Here is a 19,168-nt window from a genome sequence, read left to right as displayed (position 1 = left end):
CGACAGGGCTGCCACGACTGGAACGACCCCTGCCACGCGCAGCGGCGCCACAGCGGAAATGGGGGCCGCGGTGGGGGTCACGGTGTGCTTGCGGGGACGGCCGCGTCCATGCTTGGTCGCTGGGGAGCCGGGGCCCTCGCGAGGGGCCTTAACCTTCTCCGCGGCAGAGAACCTCTTCGACAGCGCCATCGGTGTCGGCGGTGGAGCAGAGGAGGAAGAAGCAAGCGGAATGGGAAGAAATGGTGATTGGGGCTCTGCACCCTCCTCATTTATAGCAGGAGAAGGCCAACCAGCGCCCCCCACGATCATAGGTAATGATGGTTTTCCTTGCATGTCGCAGGGACTTGTCAAGTCGGGCAGTTGCCGAGGCAGCGTGGGGAAGCGGAGACGCCCACGTCCAATCAACCGCCACGCGTCGACCAAGGTCGCAGGCTATTGGGGCCCGCGGCGCTCCGCACTTGACCTTTGGCTTTGCCTCGAAGCCAAGCCCGAGCGCGCCTTGGGCCCGGGGGCTACTGTCGGCGTTCTGGGAACGGGGGTCCCCAGACTTGCCTGCCTGCAGCCCACGGCGTGGCTCTGCTCGCAGGCCCGTACGGCCCATCTTCATCAACAAGGCATCCAAGACCCTCGCGAGGGGCCAAGCCTCACGAGGCAGACGACGCAAGATCTTCTCAGGAGCGGCCTCACCAGGCTAGCTCGCGAGGGGCGGAGAGATCAAGGCAAGGCAAACCTCGTGAGGTTCTCGTGACGTGAGCCGTGACGACCGAGACCAGGCGGGCGCCAGCGCGCGCAGTGTCCTCGTTTCCTCTTTGGTGCTAAGGAGGCAAGCGCGGGCGTAGAGTACCGAGGCGTCAAGCAAAGGTTTCCTTATCAATGCAACGAGACCAAGACCGGCCGGACGGCAAGGCGGAGGTCACCATGGAGCCCAAGGTGGCGTCACCACCAGAGCCTTTTGCAGGCGAAGACTGCTTTTGTCAGGATAAGCTGTACTGGCTGTCCCCTTTCAAATTGGCAGTTGTTGGCTCCCTTCCCGCTCAATATTTGGGGAGAGGACCAGGGCCTCTATAAATAGGGCTAGCCACCACAGTAGGAGGCATCGAATCCTCACCCACATAAGTTCGCCAAAAACAAGAACACCTCAACCTCAGGAGGCTGTTCTTCCCCTTTGTACAGTTCATCCTCAGCCCAAGAGGCAATCCACCACCACCACACTGGAGTAGGGTATTACACCACAACGGTGGCCCGAAACAGTATAAATCTTGTGTCCCTTGTGGTGTGAGTTCGTCGAGTTAGTTCGTGAGATCTTAGCAAAGCTAGGATGTGGATCGGTAGGGGGAGAATCTTCGTGCGCACCCTAGTGTTCGAACCTTGAGGGTTTTGCCGGAACCCGTGATCCGACAGTGAGGTGATCTGCGGCGACAAGCTCACGACAACAGCGACGAGCTAGCTAGGGAGAATCACACGGTGCGAGGAGAAGAATGGAGGGAGGGAGGAGCTCACCGAGCGGCTACGAAAAGCCTGCGACAGTTTAGGAGCGCGGAGGTGGCCGGAGACGACGGCGGTCACCGCCGACAGAGAAGATGGGGACGAGCTCGATCCCGGCCGTGCGGTCGTCCCCAAGCTCGATGGCGAGGCATAGTCGAGGTAGAGGTCGACGGCACGTCTCGTGGACGTGCTGGCGACGCGCGGGGTGGGCGGTGGCCGCGGTGGTGGTAGACAGCGGCGACGACGGCGCACGGGAGGTCCAGATTGGGACGAGGGAAGAGGGAGAGGCGAGCGAGCTAGGCAGGGAGCGGGCAAGTGGATGGAGGTAGGTGCAGGGAGGAGGCCCGAGGCGTCGGGGCGCTGGCGGCCTTATCCTCCTCCCAGGTCCTGGTGTCGCCGGCGAGGGAGTTCGATGGCAACCGCGCCTGTAGCGGTGCGCAACCGAGGAACAGGGAGGCAGGGGGTCCGGTGCGGGGACCTGGGCCGGCTGGTGGATGTGGGCCGTGGCCCAAAGGAGACACGAGACTTTCTCTCTCTCCTCCCTTTTTTTCTTTCTTTGCTTTCTGTTTTTTAATTTAATAAACAGAGATGGGTAAGAAAATATTGGGCATGCTATTTACTTAGGAAAAATATGGGAAGTGCCCTTTTATTCCCCGGTGATCTTAGACTGTGCCACAAATATTTTGGAGACCAGAAGAATTCATTTGGTAATTTTCATAAATGGGATAGCATTTCAAAATGTTGAATTGGTGCTGTTATAATTGCTAATGCTCATCTTTGCACAAAAGTGATGTTGTGTTTCTTAACAAATAATTTTTATGGAATTTTTGACAAATGATGAACATTTTTCCAGCAACTCTTGAGCAACTTCAAACTTCACTTGAATTTGAATTGACTGGAATTTCAAATGGGATATTGAACAAAGGTGATTAAGCTCTGTTTGGAAAAAATGATTAGCTTAATCACAGAGGTTACTGTAGCATGACAATGGGGGTGTTACAACCTCACCCGAGAGCTGCCGCTATCCCAACCAAAGAGACAAGCGGAAAGGTCCCACCTTTCGCACCCCTGGGCGACCCCCAGTGCCGAGACCCAATAGGCCGGCCACCTGGCCTCCATCGACATGTCCCGCAGCACCGGGCGGGAGGCGAGCTCGGTCCTGCAACACCGTGCGCGACACGAGGTCAGTCCTGCTGCACCGTGCGCGGGACAAGCTTAGTCCCGCGGCAATGTGCATGAGACGAGCTCGGACCTGCGCACTGGGCGCGAGACGAGCGATGGACCGCAACTGGGAGAAGGCCAGCCTTCGCCGAACGTAGCGACTGGACAACGAGGAGGGGAGCCAAAGGCCGATACAAGCCGCCTACGGACGAACCGACGCTAGGACGTGACAGCCGTCGCCGAAGCCGACTCGCCAAACCACCATCGAGCCGTCCACGTCCGGAGCAGCGGCCACTGCCCAACCCGTGCCGCCTAGCGAGCTCCCTCGTCGGAGCCGCCGGGCACGCACCCGCGCATCCCGCCGCTCCCAAGCACCAACCCCCGAGCATCTCGCCGAACGCCGGAGGGTCGGAATTAAAGGCCCCACCTTGGGGCCCCTGGTCACCGACGAACCAGCCCACAGCGGGCCACGAGCGGCACCGCCAGCCACCGGGGAGGCCGGATCTGGCGCCCGACCCGCTGGATCGACGCAAACACCGAGGGCAGAGGTGCCAGAGACGACTGGAGGAGGGATCCGCCGCCGCCCGATCCGCCGGGCCCAGCCACGGCGCGCACCGCCGCCCGCAGCCCTTCTCACCGCCACCAGGGGCCGCCGTCCCGACAGCACCCGCGGCCGCGCCGCTGCGCCCCGTGCGCAGCGTAGCGCCACCCCCGACGGCCCCGGCCAGTGTAATTTGAGCACATGGGTGATCCTATCCAACTTCAAGAGAGGAATCCGGCGACGTTTGAGGATTTTATCCAAATGCATCAACATATGTGTCATTGAGAACTCATGCACAATTTTAGAATGATCTGGTTGAGCATTCGTTTGCGCTTCGAGGGGAGAACTAAACAATGCGTCCGAATAAGTTGAATTCAAATCTAAACTATTTTATTGCAAAACTTAATGTTTGGATTGTAATATTGATATTTGAATTATTGTTGCACTAGAATATTTGCACACCATGATTATGGATGAATGATGATATTTATCTTTAATATTTGTAAGTCCTCCATATATAGAAAAAACAGAAGCGAATATTTGTTTCACCGGATTAGATAACTTCCCCCTATATGTTGTCCGTTGACAAGTCTGGACGCGTGTACAGACGTTTGGTGCGTTTGTTTTGATGAAACACATTAAAGCTGCCCTTAGGGCATCTCCAAGACCCGCAAATCAAAGACCGCGTTCGTCCGCGGACATGGATGCGAGAGCGGGCCATCCAATGCTATTCGCATACATTTCAACACTATTTGATTTAGCCGGACAAAATTCATCCAACTTAATGGATTTATTTAAAGTTCAGACGTAATTTACATTAAAATGGCAATATTTCGACCATAACAAAAAACTAGAAAAACAAAATCCTAAACCCTAAATGGGACGATCATTTAACTAAATACTGGAAAGCGCGGGAGAGGTGGGTGGTTTTTTGTGATGGGGCAAGTTAGTCAGTTGCGGGCGTGGCAGAGGTCCAGACACCCGCAAAGCCCCTCCCCTCTCCCTAGCTTGTCTCGAATTTATTAGGAAAAAGTATATCCGGACCAATCGGCGGATCAATGTAGACCCGTGTTGGATGACAACATACGTCCGGACCACGTGATTCGAACGGTGGCAAAGGGTTTAAAGGTACGCGTTGGAGATGACATTAGCGATAGGGATTCAACCCCTACAAGGGTCCAGTGGTCAAGTGGGGATCAAGGGAACTAATCCCCCTGCAACCGAACATAGCATAGGAGGACAGCCAGTGTTGGTTCGGAATGGAGGAACAGAACCTAGAACGGCTCTCTTCCCCTACACCCGATGCTGTATCTCTTCCTCCACCGGCTCTCGCTTCCCCTCCTTGCTGAAAGACTTGTATCTGATCTTGTATCAAGCCACAAATTCCCACCGTGTCATCCAATCGAGAGTAGATCATGACAATTCGTGAACAGAGGACCCATTTAACTGACCATATCTTATTTGCATGAGATGCTCTCCTTTTTTGTTTACTTCTGTTTGCAGGAGATGCTCGATTGACCATACTATATATTGATGAGATGCTATGCTGTCAAAAATTATTTGCATGAGATGCTCTCCTTTTTTATGAGGGCATGTGCACGAGATGCTCTATTGGCCGTGCAAGCGCGCGCGTGGCGTTGACATCTGAAGTATTTTAGAGTTCCTGCAAAAAAAAAAGTATTTTAGGGAGCGCGCATACAGCGCGGCAAGATTCACGTATCATTTATATCATAAAGATTTATAGCGGCAGATCCGTCTATTGTCGGTTCTCTTTTTTTTCATGATAATACATGTCTCATTTATATCATAAAGATTTTTCTTAACACTATGCGCTATCCACGTATATAGGAAGGCGGGAGTATAAAAATCTGACTTCTATTTATCATCTTTCTATCCAACCCATCGTGTTGCTTAAAAGCACTCGCGCGCCAGTTCATCCGACTCGCCTTCCTGGTATGGTTCTACCACCAAGACAGAGATTATAATTTCTTGCTCAGCTCAGCTCAGTCCCACCCACCCATCTCAAATCTGTTCTTATTGTGTTGACTCATCCTTCTCCTTATATATAGCTCATAAGCGCTCTTAGGTTACTTGGACCGGCAACCAGTCCATTTTCTGCCCTTTGTAGTTTTGGATCCAACAGCCACCCAGCGTTATAGGAGTTGCATCTCCCGCCTCTGCCTGCAATGGCGTCCCTGGTAGAGGTCTTTATGGGATCATATTCTTCTTCAGCACCGGTGGACTGGGAGGCAGAGGCCTACCCGGAGTACAGTGAGGCCTTGTACAATGGGAGATGCTTAGGGGGTGCTTAGAAAAATAAACCGGGTTTTTCTGAAGCACCGGTGCCTATTTCTATAGAAGAGACGCTTAGTTAAGCGTCTACCCTGTACAAATAAGCGCCGGCGCTTAAGGAAATCCTGGTTTATTTCTTGAAGCACCTCTCGTAAGCACCTCTCATTGTACAAGGCCTGACTACGCCTTGCTCCCCCTACTCGTCGCCTTCTTCCCCGCCTTGCGCTTGATCCTCGATCAATTCGTCTTTGAGGTAAATTGTCTGGCTGTTTTCCTGTCCCGTTTAGGACCCGTTTGGTTCAAGGGCAACAAGGAATAAGCTGGGGATATGCAAGTCCACTTGGTCAGCGATATCCTTCTTTTTATGGATGAGTGACAAGACATGAGAGTCAGTTTTTTTGCTTTAGTTTTCTTTTTGCATCAGTTAGAGGCAGATATAAATGTTATCAATAACTAGATGATACCTCGCACGTTGCTATGGAAATCGGTTGCAATATATTTCAATGAGATTTTTTTGAAGGTATTTTAATGAGATTTGTTTGTGTGGAATATAAATATTTAGATTAATAACACGTGAACCAAAATTCAAAATGCATATGACTTAATATATTTAATTATGTATAATTGTAAAATATTTATTGATATAAGTAGAATAATAGACTGAAAAATATTTTTCTATGCATGGTTGCCTGTGGTGGTGGGTCTTTTCTCAGACATAGTTGCATGTTGAGTTGAGCTTTATCAATGCAGAACTGTATGATGACGTGGCATGCTTGCATGTTGAGACAAAAAAATAGTGAAGATGACTCTCTTAGATATATAAAATTTCTGGTTCAAATCCGCATCCTTTTTAAGGATATGGTATACCCTTTAGGAATGAGATGGATATGTATGTGTATACATATTTTGGTCAACCAGATATCGATCCCATGAACATGCACTAGTAGAAAAAGGGCCATTTGTCCCGGTTCATAAGGCCCATCTGTCCCGGTTGGGGAACCGGGACTAAAGGGTCGTTACTAATGCCTAGACCTTTAGTCCCGGTTCTTACACGAACCGGGACAGATGGCCTCCACGTGGCCGGTGCTGCGAGCCCAGGCAGGAGGCCCTTTAGTCCCGGTTGGTGGCACCAACCGGGACCAATAGGCATCCACGCGTCAGCTGTTCAGGGGCTAGGGTTTTTGTTTTTTTCTGAAAGGGGGGTGGATTTGGGGGTTTTGTATGGTTAATTAAGGTGTTTCATATATTGTGTTAGGTAGCTAATTAATTAATAGAGAGAAGTGTCCTCTCTTATCTCTGTGCTTGGTCGACGCTACGTACTATACGTATAGAGAGGCCCTCGACACGCTAGCTAGTAAGAAAACGAAGGAAACCATTAAGTACAGAAGTTCGTCATGCATACCGAGACAAGTGATCGACCTCTCCTTCTCCGAGAGATTGGTCGAACAACAAGTTTTCGTATTATCTATCCGACGCTACTGGCTACATACATATACAATATGTAAGATCTCTTACAATCCCCTAGCATTTGAACTCAAGTTCCACATGGTATTCTCCGGCTTTATTGATGACGTGGTCAAGAAAGAATCCCGCCAATTCCTCTTGAATTGCTTTCATGCGATCTTGTGGTAGGAGTTCATTCCGCATCTGCCACGTCTAATTTGAAGAAGGGGGTTAATACATATATATGAATGAAACTCAACAGAAATGATGGTGTAATAAAATGAAATTGTGAATATTATTGCTTACGCACTTCATATTGTCTTTTAGAGTAGCCCCGCTTATCTTTGCAAGTCGCGTTGTAGATGAACTCGCACACGTAGTATCCACAGTAATCATTCCCTTGTTCCTGCCACAAGCACTTTACGAGAAATAGAGGTCAATCAAACTGATAATGAAGCATTATAAATGGCATTGATGAAAGTAGCTAGAATCAACGGGAGATGCGCGCAACTAGCTAGCTAGTAGTACTTACTTTCGGGTATGTATATCGCAGCTCCTTCGGCAGTCCCGGAGCTTCTGCGGTGAACTTTTTCCAAACCCTGCAAGACAAAGAAAATAATTATTACTTGAGATATCAGGAAATGAACAAAAAGTTGCCGATATGGTGCGATAATGATCGATTGAACTTACTTGTTGAGAATTTTAGTCATGTCCGCATAGGTCTCGGGATCTTTTCGTCTCGAGTCTAAGACGGTTACTAGTCCCCGCTCAAGCTTAATCTCCAGGAGAATATAGTGGAAGCTGCGCACGCATGCATAACTCATCAATTACATTACTATAACCTCGCTCGAGTAATAAGGGAAACCGAATATGCACACGACAGTAACACTCACTCGAAGTTGTAAGGAAAGAGTATTAAATCTTTGTTTTGATTTATTATCAATGATTTGAGCAAGTTGGCCTCGGCATCTTGGCGCTCTTTTTAACCTGAAATTCATCTATGAGATTTGTGTTAATGAACCCAATATCATACATTTCTGCTTTTCTGCACTCGACGATCTTCAATCTGCATAATATAGTGAGGATAATTATAAATACATGCAATGAAAGAGCTGAGCTATATATAGAGACTTAATGACAGAAGTAGTACTTACAGACAGTAGCAAGTGACCGTTAATTTATCGAGGGCCTTTTGATTGAAGAACTGGAAGAACTCCTCAAATGGAACATACAACAGATCAATTCCAACGAGGTCGTGCTCCTCTTTAACTCTCAGATACAAAGTATTCGTCCCCCCAGACTCTCTGCAGGTTTTCATGTACCAATCATGGAATCTTCGCATCATCGTTGTTAGAAATTTTTCATCATTGACGAGAGGCTTCCTGTACTCCACCTCCAAGAAATCATAATGTACATCGTCGGGCAGGTAATCTCCAAGATTGTTATAACCGGGCACCATCCCCAGAGCATTAGCGACGATGTCGCTAGACACATTGAGCGGGGGGCACGATTGGTTCGCTTGTTCGCCGAGCTGGGCAATTTTTTTCCCAGCTTCTCGTCGTTCTTTTAACCTTTGATCACTGACAGTACTTCCCGACCGCTCCGCTTTGAGATATACCTTTTTAGTAACGCGCTCATAGTTGGTTTTCTGCGGAGACTTTGGTGGTTTGCTCAGGGCATCGATAGTGCGCTTTGCTTTCACCGGATCTACCTTCTCCTCCGGAGGTGGATGTCTCTCTGCTTTCGCCCCTTCAAAGAAGTCCTTCACTTCTTTTTGCACGATCTTCTTGTTTTCTTCCACGGTCATCTCGTACGGTAACTTCTCTAGAGGCTTGAGAGGTGGACCGTATCTGTATTGCCTCCCGCCTCTGGCTGTACTGCTAGACGCCGGAGCAGACGAAGCGGCTGCGGCTGTCTTCTTTCGTGCTTGCTTACGAGGCGGAGGAGAAGGACTACGACGCGCCGGAGCAGCCGGGGCGGCGGCGGGTCTCTTCCGCCCTTGCTGGCGAGGCGGAGAAGGAGGAGGCTGGTGGCTGCTCGGGCGCGCCGGCGCAGGCGGAGAAGGAGGCGGAGTGCCGCCACGCGCCGGAGAAGGAGGCTGAGTGCCCTGATCGTCACTCGCCGGAGGAGGAGGCGGTGGAGGAGGCGGAGTGCCCTGACTCGCCGGAGGAGGAGGAGGAGGCGGAGGCGTCCAGTTCGGAAGGTTGATGAGCTCCTTCCGCCATAGGCATGGAGTCTTCAGACAAGAACCCAGCCGAGTCTCCCCGTCACCCGTAGGGTGGTCAAGCTGGAGGTCCTCAAATCCTTCTGTGATTTCATCCACCATCACCCTAGCATATCCTTCTGGAATCGGCCGGCAGTGAAAAGTTGCGCCAGGTTCAGGAGGTGCAACAGAGCCAACAGCCGCCTTGACTTTCAATTCCATCCACTGCGTCATAAGGTGGCAATGCTGAGACTCCGTGATAGCATCTACGGGGTAGCTAGCAGGAGCCGTGAAGACAGGCTCCTGAAGCAGCTCCGTGGAAGCCACGCTGCTTCTCCGCTGAGATGGCGGGGTAGCTTCGGGTGTAGCTTCGGCAGGTCGCGTGCTGCGAACTGCCTCTCGTTCCTCTAGCGCTTGTACCCTTGCGTGCAGCGCCTGTAGTTGGGTCAACTCCTTTTTCTTCTTCCTCTCCCGGCGTTTGTAACCGCCTGCGTCGGGAAATCCAGCCTTCCACGAAAGGGAGCCTGGCGTGCCTCGTGTCCGTCCGGGGTGCTCAGGATTCCCGAGGGCCTCTGTGAGCTCGTCGTTCTCTCTGTCCGGAACGAACGTCCCTTGCTGCGCCTTTTCGATATACTCCTGAAGCTTCTCGATGGGTGTGTTCAGCTGCTCGTTGGTCCAAACGCACTTCCCTGTTACAGGGTCCAATTTTCCCCCAACCCCGAAGAACCAAGTCCTGCAACGGTCTGGCCAGCGTCGCGTCTCTGGTTCGATCCCTTTATCAATGAGGTCATTCTCAGCCTTGTCCCACAACGGCCGGGCTTTCAGGTAGCCACCTGACCCCGTGCGATGGTGATGCTTCTTCTTTGCAGCATTTTTCTTGTTTGTCGCTGACATCTTCGCTGCTCTCTCAGATTTCTTTTTGGTGACAAATGCGGGCCACTGATCTTTGATCTTCTCAAATCGGCCGATGAATTCTGGAGTCTTGTCTTGGTCGACAAACGATGATTTCAGCTCATTCTTCCACCTCCTGAATAGCTCAGCCATCTTCTTAAGAGCATAAGCCTTGATCATTGGCTTTTTAACTGGATTCTCCGGATCCTCCTCTGGCGGGAAGGTGAAATTTTCCTGCAGCGCGGTCCAAAGATCAGCTTTCTGCCTATCGCTGACATAAGACACCTGAGAGTCTTTGTCCTTAGGCTTCAACCATTGCTCGATGCTGATCGGGATCATGTCCCTAACTAGAACCCCGCACTGAGCATTAAATTTTTGCTTGGTCCGGAGGGGTTCAATCGGTTGGCCAGCGCGATCAATTTCGATGATCGTGTACCTTTCATCCGCGCGCAACTTTCTCTTCGGGCCTCGTCTCGTTACCGAAGTGTTGCTCGATCCGGAGGGCTAGAAAAGAAGAAAAAGAAGAGAGTTAATATGTGTACATACCAAAAACAATTAATGCATCAATTAGCTATAGTCAGCACATGCTTAATTAATTAATATATATACCTGGCCGGACTCCGTTCGGTCACCGGAGCCGTCATCACGGTGTCCTTCCCCCTCCATTCGGTCACCGGAGCCGTCATCACGGTGTCCTTCCCCCTCCATTCGGTCACCGGAGCCGTCATCACGGTGTCCTTCCTCCTCCATTGTTTGATCATCGTCGTAGCCTGCTTCTTCATCCTGTCTTTCCAGACCATCGGTGCATGTGTCGTTGAGAAACGACAAGACGGCATCACTTCCGTGTGCGATTATCTCCCCCAACACCGCTTCTTTTGCTTCGTCTCGGGGGTGCGGATCCATAGTTTCTGCAAATATTTACAACATGGCAATTATTATTCAAACATGACAGATGGATATATTAGTGGCAAACGTTGAACTAGCTAGCTAAGCACAATAAGGAATCATATTAGTGGCCTGGCCTCGACGCTTCTCTAGGGTTTGGGGTGGCCTCGCAACGCTTCAAGGGTTTGGGGTGGCCTCAACAACGCTTCAAGGGTTCGGGGTGGCCTCGACGACAATGCTCTTTTAACTTGGTAAATTTGGGTGGCCTCAAGAGAGTTTGTCGATCGGGTAGGGGCGCGGCGGGAGGGGGTAGGAGACCGACATTGTTTTTTTCTAGGGTTTGGGTGTCCTCGAGAGTTTTGGTCGAGCGAGAGGGCCGGGGGGTGCTCCGGACGTCCCCCCTCACTTTAACAACGAACTACCTTAAAAAAAAGACTTGCTTCACCGCGGGTCCTTCTTCATTTTTTCCTTTGTTTTTTCTTATATGTTTGTTTTCGTTTTCATTCTACATTTTCGTACATATGAAAAAAATAAAGTTTCTATACAAAAGTGCACAATTTTTATGAACAAACTACAACATCTAAATAAACTATACATCTAAATAAATATAACTATACATCTGAAATTTTCCTAATCTTAAAACTAAACTAAACATAAACTAAAATAATCTAAAAAACATGTAAAAACATCTAAAAATAGCATCTAAAAACATCTAAAAACATCTAAAAATCTAATAGCTAGCACCCGGCAGGGGCGGAGGGGCACGGCGGATGGGTCGGCGCCGGCGCCGGCGCCGGCGGGGCAGGGCAGGGGCGCAGGGGCGCGGGACAGGGGAGGGGTGCGGGAGCAGGCTGGTGCTCACAGGGGGCGGCGGGGCACGGTGGGCGGCGCGTCGGGGCCGGCAGGGGCGCGAGGGTCGACGCCGTTGTCGGGGCAGAGGGCGTCAGCGACGACGTTGAGCAGCCTGACGACGTCGGTGGCAGCGGCGACGGCGATGTCGAGCAGCCTGACGGCGTTGGTGGCGGCGGCGACGACAAGGTGGAGCAGGGGCGTCGTGCGGTGACGGCGAGAAGGAGCAGGGGCGTCGGGGGAAGAAGTGATGGATTTGGTCGAAACTACTAACTGTTTTCTTATATACCCAGGGCATTGGTCCCGGTTGGTGCCACCAACCGGGACGAATGCGACCTTTAGTCCCGGTTGGTGCCACCAACCGGGACAAAAGGCCTCTTTTCAGCAGCCCAAAGGGCGGGAAGCGGCGGCCTTTGGTCCCGGTTGGTGGCACCAACCGGGACTAAAGGGGTGGCATTGGTCCCGGTTGGTGCCACGAACCGGTACCAATGCACCCCTTTAGTACCGGTTGGTGCCACCAACCGGAACCAAAGGCCTTGTGCTGCTGCGCCCGCGTCGAAAGTTTAGTCCCACCTCGCTAGTTGAGAGGGGCGCGCAGTGGTTTATAAGCCCCACTGCCGCACCCCTCTTGAGCTCCTCTCCATTGCAGGCTTACGGGCCTAATTGTCGACTGCTATGCCTGATGGGCCTACTGGGCCTTATGCGGGCCTGAATCCTGGCCCATGGATGGGTTTCTAGTCGTATTCAGGCCGTGGTGGCCCAGTAGGTGGCAAATTTTTATTTTTTCCCAGTTTTTTGTTTTCTTTTTTGCTTTATTTTTTTGTTTTGTTTCTACTTACAACAAAATACTTATTTATTTTATTTTATTTTGTTTCTAATTACTTATTTATTTTATTTTATGATAATTCTTTTGCTATTAAAGTTTCTAACAAAAAAAGTTCTTTATGAAAATTATTTTTGCTTTTAATGATTTTGAACAGAAACTACTTTGATAATTTAGATGCATCAATTTTATATAATTTTAGTTTCATAATTTTAGAGGTTGCTTATAATTTTTTGAACAGAAAATACTTTGATAATTTTAGTTTCATAAATTTTATTTATGTTATTAAAGTTTATTTTATTTTATTTTGTTTGTACTTATATATTTTATTAAAGTTTATATTATTTTGTTTCAAATTACTTATTTATTTTATTTTATGATAATTCTTTTTGCTATTAAATTTTCATGCATTTACTTATTATTTTGAGCTATAAGACCCTGAAATTGAAAAGCATTTCAAATGAACTCTGAAAAGGTTAAAAGTTGGCATGGTATCATCATTTCACCCACATAGCATGTGCAAGAAAGTAGAGAGTGTTACGGCAAAAACTGGATGCACTTCGTGTACAAAACGGACAATCTCTTTCGAAGTATCAGGGTTTCATACGGAAACTCGTCTGTTACAAAGGATTTCATTTTTTTGAACTTATTTGAACTCCATAGTTTTTCTGTGTTCAAAATGCACCATTCAAAGCCACATCATCAATTTTCAACCCTTTCTGACTTCATTTGTTATTTTTCATGCATTTACTGATTTTTTCAGCTATAAGACCCTGAAATTGAAAAGCACTACAAATGAACTCTGAAAAGGTTGAAAGTTGGCATGGTATCATCATTTCACCCACATAGCATGTGCAAGAAAGTAGAGAGGCTTACGGCAAAAACTGGATGCACTTCGTGTACAAAACGGACAATCTCTTTCGAAGTATCAGGGTTTCATACGGAAACTCGTCTGTTACAAAGGGATTTCATTTTTTTGAACTTATTTGAACTCCATAGTTTTTCTGTGTTCAAAATGCACCATTCAAAGCCACATCATCAATTTTCAACCCTTTCTGACTTCATTTGTATTTTTCATGCATTTACTGATTTTTTCAGCTATAAGACCCTGAAATTGAAAAGCACTACAAATGAACTCTGAAAAGGTTGAAAGTTGGCATGGTATCATCATTTCACCCACATAGCATGTGCAAGAAAGTAGAGAGGCTTACGGCAAAAACTGGATGCACTTCGTGTACAAAACGGACAATCTCTTTCGAAGTATCAGGGTTTCATACGGAAACTCGTCTGTTACAAAGGGATTTCATTTTTTGAACTTATTTGAACTCCATACTTTTTCTGTGTTCAAAATGCACCATTCAAAGCCACATCATCAATTTTCAACCCTTTCTGACTTCATTTGTTATTTTTCATGCATTTACTGATTTTTTTCAGCTATAAGACCCTGAAATTGAAAAGCACTACAAATGAACATGGATAGATAAGTGACCAAATTAATAGTAGTTCATCATCACATTAAAACCAAAGTACATACATAGTTCAAATTGAACAACATATAGCTCTCCAGAGCATCTAGTTAAACCATACATTGAAACTATGTAAAACCTTTCAATGCAACAACAAATGCGATCATAATCACAACTAAGGTAACAATTGATCCAACGGCATAATGATACCAAGCCTCGGTATGAATGGCATATTTTCTAATCTTTCTAATCTTCAACCGCATTGCATCCATCTTGATCTTGTGATCATCGACGACATCCGCAACATGCAACTCCAATATCATCTTCTCCTCCTCAATTTTTTTATTTTTTCCTTCAAGTAATTGTTTTCTTCTTCAACTAAATTTAACCTCTCGACAATAGGGTCGGTTGGAATTTCCGGTTCAACCACCTCCTACATAAATAAAATCTATGTCACGTTGGTCGGCATAATTGTCATAAACAATAATGAACCAAATAGTTATAAAAAGATAATATATACCACATCCGAATCATAGACAGGACGAGGGCCGACGGGGGCGGATACCAGAACCATCGCACTATATAATAACAAGGAATAATAAAAGTAAGAAAATTAGACAAGTATCTATCTCAAGTAAGAATTTTTTTCTTTCAGAAAGAAGATAAGAACAAGAGGCTCACCACGGTGGTGCCGGCGACGAGATCGGCGCGGGCGATCGACGGCGGTGAAGACGGGGACGGGACGTGACGGACCGCTAAACCTAGAAAAATCTCGGGGAAAATGGAGCTCGGAGGTCGAGTTTCGAGAGAAGAAATATTAACTAGTGTGGCTCGGACATTTCATCGAACACCTCATGTGCATAGGAGGTGAGCTAGAGCACCCAAATGCCCTCCCCTCGCCGGCCAGCAAAAAACAGAGCAGTGTGGAGTGCTCTGCTCGCCGGCGATGGGCTATATATAGGCAAATCATTTGTCCCGGTTCGTGGCTGGAACCGGGACCAATGGTTGTGGGCCAGGAGCGAGGCCCATTGGTCCCGGTTCGTGCCTAGAACCGGGACAAATGGGTCCAAACGAACCGTGACCAAAGCCCACGAGGCCCCGGCCGGCCACCTGGGCTCACGAACCGGGACGAATGCACCCATTGGTCCCGGTTCGTATAAGAACCGGGACTAATGGGCTGGCCAGGCCCGATCGAAAGCCCTTTTTCTACTAGTGATGGCAATATATGGTATTGAGAATATCCTGCAGAATCTGATAATTTTTTAATCGTCCAAGGTAATCAATTCGGTTTATCTGATAAAATGAGCCAGCCGGATTAGATGATACCCTTGGATGATTAAAAAATATATATCTTGAGATAAATAGAGATAGTGGAGATCAACTACTTAGGCATATTAGATGATACCCTCATGCGTTGCTGAAGGCATTGGTCGCAATATATTTTGATGAGATTTAGTTTGATAGAATATATATATATATATATATATATATATTTTAATATGAGAATTTAAATTAGAATAAATATGGTTTATTATATTTATTTATTAAGGTGGACCTTTTCTACGCATGTGCCTTTTCCCATGCATAATTACATGTTGAGGTGTTAGGTGTGCATGTTGAGAGAAGTAGGTTAGTGCGGATCATCTATTTTGTTATACAAAATGATGTCCCACGCGTTGCTGGGAGAACCTTTGTAAAATAGATGCATAAATACATGCTAGAAAATCTAAAACTATTGCAAAAACAAATTTAAGAATGCCATCGGGGTATATTTCGAGAACAATAATGTATATGAAGGATATCACAAAATATTGTGTAAAAAGATAAATCTATCGGATTGAAGCCAAACGGGGGCCATTTTTAACAAATGTGTGTAACATGACCTACATATATTTGCTCCAAGCGTCCAACATACAAATATATGTAGTTCATGCTACAAAAATGTACAAATATATGTAAGTCGTGCTATGAAAATGTGTAACATGACAGTCTATGCTGCCCACAAAAATTAGTGAAACAAATCCGTACATGATTAATGAGGTGGCATGGTTGCATGCATATATTAGTGCACAAATGTAACTAATGACCACATGCATGACTTGATGATGTGGCATAGTTGCATGATGAGGAAAAGTAGGTAGTGGGTTGCAACTATTTAAGAATAGAGGATATGATATATGATATGACGACGGCCATGAAACTGGTTGTGATATTTCTTGTTAATCTATTGTGACGTAGGACACTCCACTATCCAACCTTATCTAGGAAAATAATAGAACATGTAATGGAAGAAAATATGGGCTACACTGGCAAAATTTCATCCTCTCTTGTTTGAGTTGCTTAACCTAGGTTTACTCTGGTTTCCCTCTAATATAAGCTCTTTTATCTCACTCTCTTCACAGGTGTTAGCAAGACGACTTATATTTAGAAAGGGACATGACAAGATTGCTGAAATACATGAAAGGAGAAACAAAATCCACAAATTTAAAGAATCAGCCTGGAAATTTGTTTATTTTCTTTCGGCGGAACTATTTTCATTATCTGTGACATACAATGAGCCATGGTTCACAAATACAAGATACTTTTGGGTAGGGCCCGGCGAGCAGCTCTGGCCTAATCAAAAGATGAAGTGAGTGAGAGAAATAACCTCATTTGTTCCTCATTGCAATTTTTATTTCACTAAGAGGCCTCAACATTGTTTTTTTTCTCTTTAGGCTGAAGCTTAAGGCTGTATACATGTTTGTTGCTGGATTTTACATATATTCTATCATTGCACTTCTGATCTGGGAAACAAGGCGAAAGGACTTCGGAGTTTCCATATGTCACCATGTGGCAACTGTTGTTCTAATTGTTATGTCCTATATTTGCAGGTATGTAGATGCGTGTAATTGCCCTTCTATACCCATATAATGATACCCAACATAGCCAAACCTAAAAGTATTGCTACTGCAAACAGATTATCTCGTGCTGGGTCAGTCATTTTAGCCATCCATGATGCAAGTGATATATTCGTAGAGATAGGAAAGATGGCCAAGTACAGTAGCTGTGAGTGGCTAGCTGCTGTGGCATTTCTATTTTTTGTGGCTTCTTGGATCCTTCTTCGGCTAATAATTTTTCCTTTATGGATCCTAGGAAGCACAAGGTAAACATCTACTACAGTTTCTATGTTATTCTGGCATGTGGTGCTACTTTACCTGATTAGAAAGTAGAGTAACTCCACTGTAGATTTTGTAGTGCATTTTGTTGATCAATTTCATGATCTCTCATCTTTTTCAGTTATGAAGTAGCTATGATCCTGGAAAAGGACAACAACAAAATCTACAGAAGCTCATATTACTATCTTTTCAACACTCTCTTGTTCTCACTTCTAGTCTTTCACATATATTGGTGGGTATTGATTTATAGGATGCTTGTCAAACAAATCCAGTCCAGTGGGCATGTTGGTGAGGATGTTCGATCCGGTCAGTTACTCTTTTCTTGCTCATTTCCTCGGTGTTACATTTATTTTCTTTCTCAGCAGCATCTTCTTATGTATTTCTTATAAGTTATCCCTGCTATCAAACAGATTCTAAGGCGAAAATGATCATGAAGATTAATCTGTAGGTTGTTGGATGCTTGAAGAACTATATATGATGTCTCTTGTTTGGAATGAGAATTGTGCAAAAGGGTTGTATAAAGAATAATAATGTCAAGGAGGAACCAGTTAGCATGTCGATTAGGAGGAAATTATGTTACAAGAACAAAATTGAAAAGGCTCAAATCTCGGTGTCACTAGAACAATTATCCTTGATACGATATCATTCAGGATCTTGAGGCATAAATCAAACATTGTAAATTTTCTCTCCCAATACATGTCAAAATGTCATTGTAGAAATATTGAGAGTCTCCAAGTTAAAAAAAACTATCTTTTATCCGACTTGATTGAAATTAAGTGGTGCGAGTGTGAACCATCATGTTTTGCTTTTTTGTTCCATCTTTTTTCTGCGTACCACTACTCGAATCACTGAAGATGCCTAGATTCCCGGGGTTTGTGAGTTCTTTTTGTCAGGAGCTCGGCAATGTTAACAGTTTTCCGAGAACCGATCTAAAATAGGACAGTTAGGCTAGTGCCAAGATAAATAAACTTAGCGATCAGTCGAACTCCACAAAGTATTTTATTTGTTGAGTCCCGGTCCAAATGAACTCGGCAAAGACCAGACCGAGGTGCCCCACGTGGACTAGGTGACGACTATGCCGAATTTCTGGTAATAGGAACTCTGGAAAGATTTATCAGTTTAATTTTTCAATTGGGAAAACCAAGAGTCGCCACGTAGACCCCTTTGCGGAGAATCTGACATAAAGAATTTAGAAAATCCCCGATCCTTCATCTCCCCCAGTTTCATAAAGATAGATGGGTGTGCTCCGGCTAGTCTAAACTAGCACTCTTCGCTCCGCGCCGCATCCACCTCCACAACACTACCGCCGCCACGCCGCATGCACCACCACATTGTTGTCGCCGCTGCGCCACCTCCTCCTAGACCTCTGATGTCTACTATGCAACTTTATTCTTTTAGACACGTGTTGGACCTCCAAGCGCAGAGTTTTGTAGGACAGTAGCAATTTTCCCTCAAGTGGATGACCTAAGGTTTATCAATCCGTGGGAGGCGTAGGATGAAGATGGTCTCTCTCAAACAACCCTGCAACCAAATACAAGAAATCTCTTGTGTCCCCAACACACCCAATACAATGGCAAATTGTATCGGTGCACTAGTTTGGTGAAGAGATGGTGATAAAAGTGTAATATGGATGGTAGAAATATATTTTTATAATCGGAATAAATAAAAACAGCAAGGTAGCAATCGATAAAAGTGAGCACAAACGGTATTTCAATGCTTGAAAACAAAGCCTAGGGTCCGTACTTTCACTAGTGCAATCTCTCAACAATTCTAATATAATTGGATCGTATAACCATCCCTCAAAGTGCGATGAAGAATCACCCCAAAGTTCCTATCTAACGGAGAACATAAGACAGAATTGTTTGTAGGGTACGAAACCACCTCAAAGCTATTCTTTCCGATCGATAACCAAGAGTTCATACTAAAATAACACCAAAGCAAATTCAGATTCATAATACTCAATCCAACACAAAG

The 19,168-nt window shown here is 46.3% G+C and overlaps 1 protein-coding gene across 1 annotated transcript; it reads left to right on the top strand.

Moving 5' to 3' along the window:
* Window positions 1-5,373: 5,373 nt before the first annotated feature.
* On the top strand, window positions 5,374-17,642 carry LOC123076387 (ASC1-like protein). Its single transcript, XM_044498667.1, has 7 exons — window positions 5,374-5,468; window positions 5,654-5,732; window positions 16,442-16,668; window positions 16,754-16,909; window positions 16,996-17,181; window positions 17,316-17,500; window positions 17,605-17,642. The coding sequence occupies exons 1-7, from the start codon at window positions 5,374-5,376 to the stop codon at window positions 17,640-17,642; spliced, it is 966 nt and encodes a 321-aa protein (XP_044354602.1).
* The last annotated feature ends 1,526 nt before the right edge of the window (window positions 17,643-19,168 follow it).

This window comes from Triticum aestivum, chromosome 3D (genome assembly GCF_018294505.1).
Source record: "Triticum aestivum cultivar Chinese Spring chromosome 3D, IWGSC CS RefSeq v2.1, whole genome shotgun sequence".
Classification (NCBI taxonomy): Eukaryota; Viridiplantae; Streptophyta; class Magnoliopsida; order Poales; family Poaceae; genus Triticum; species Triticum aestivum.
This window is presented reverse-complemented; position numbering and strand designations above follow the sequence as displayed.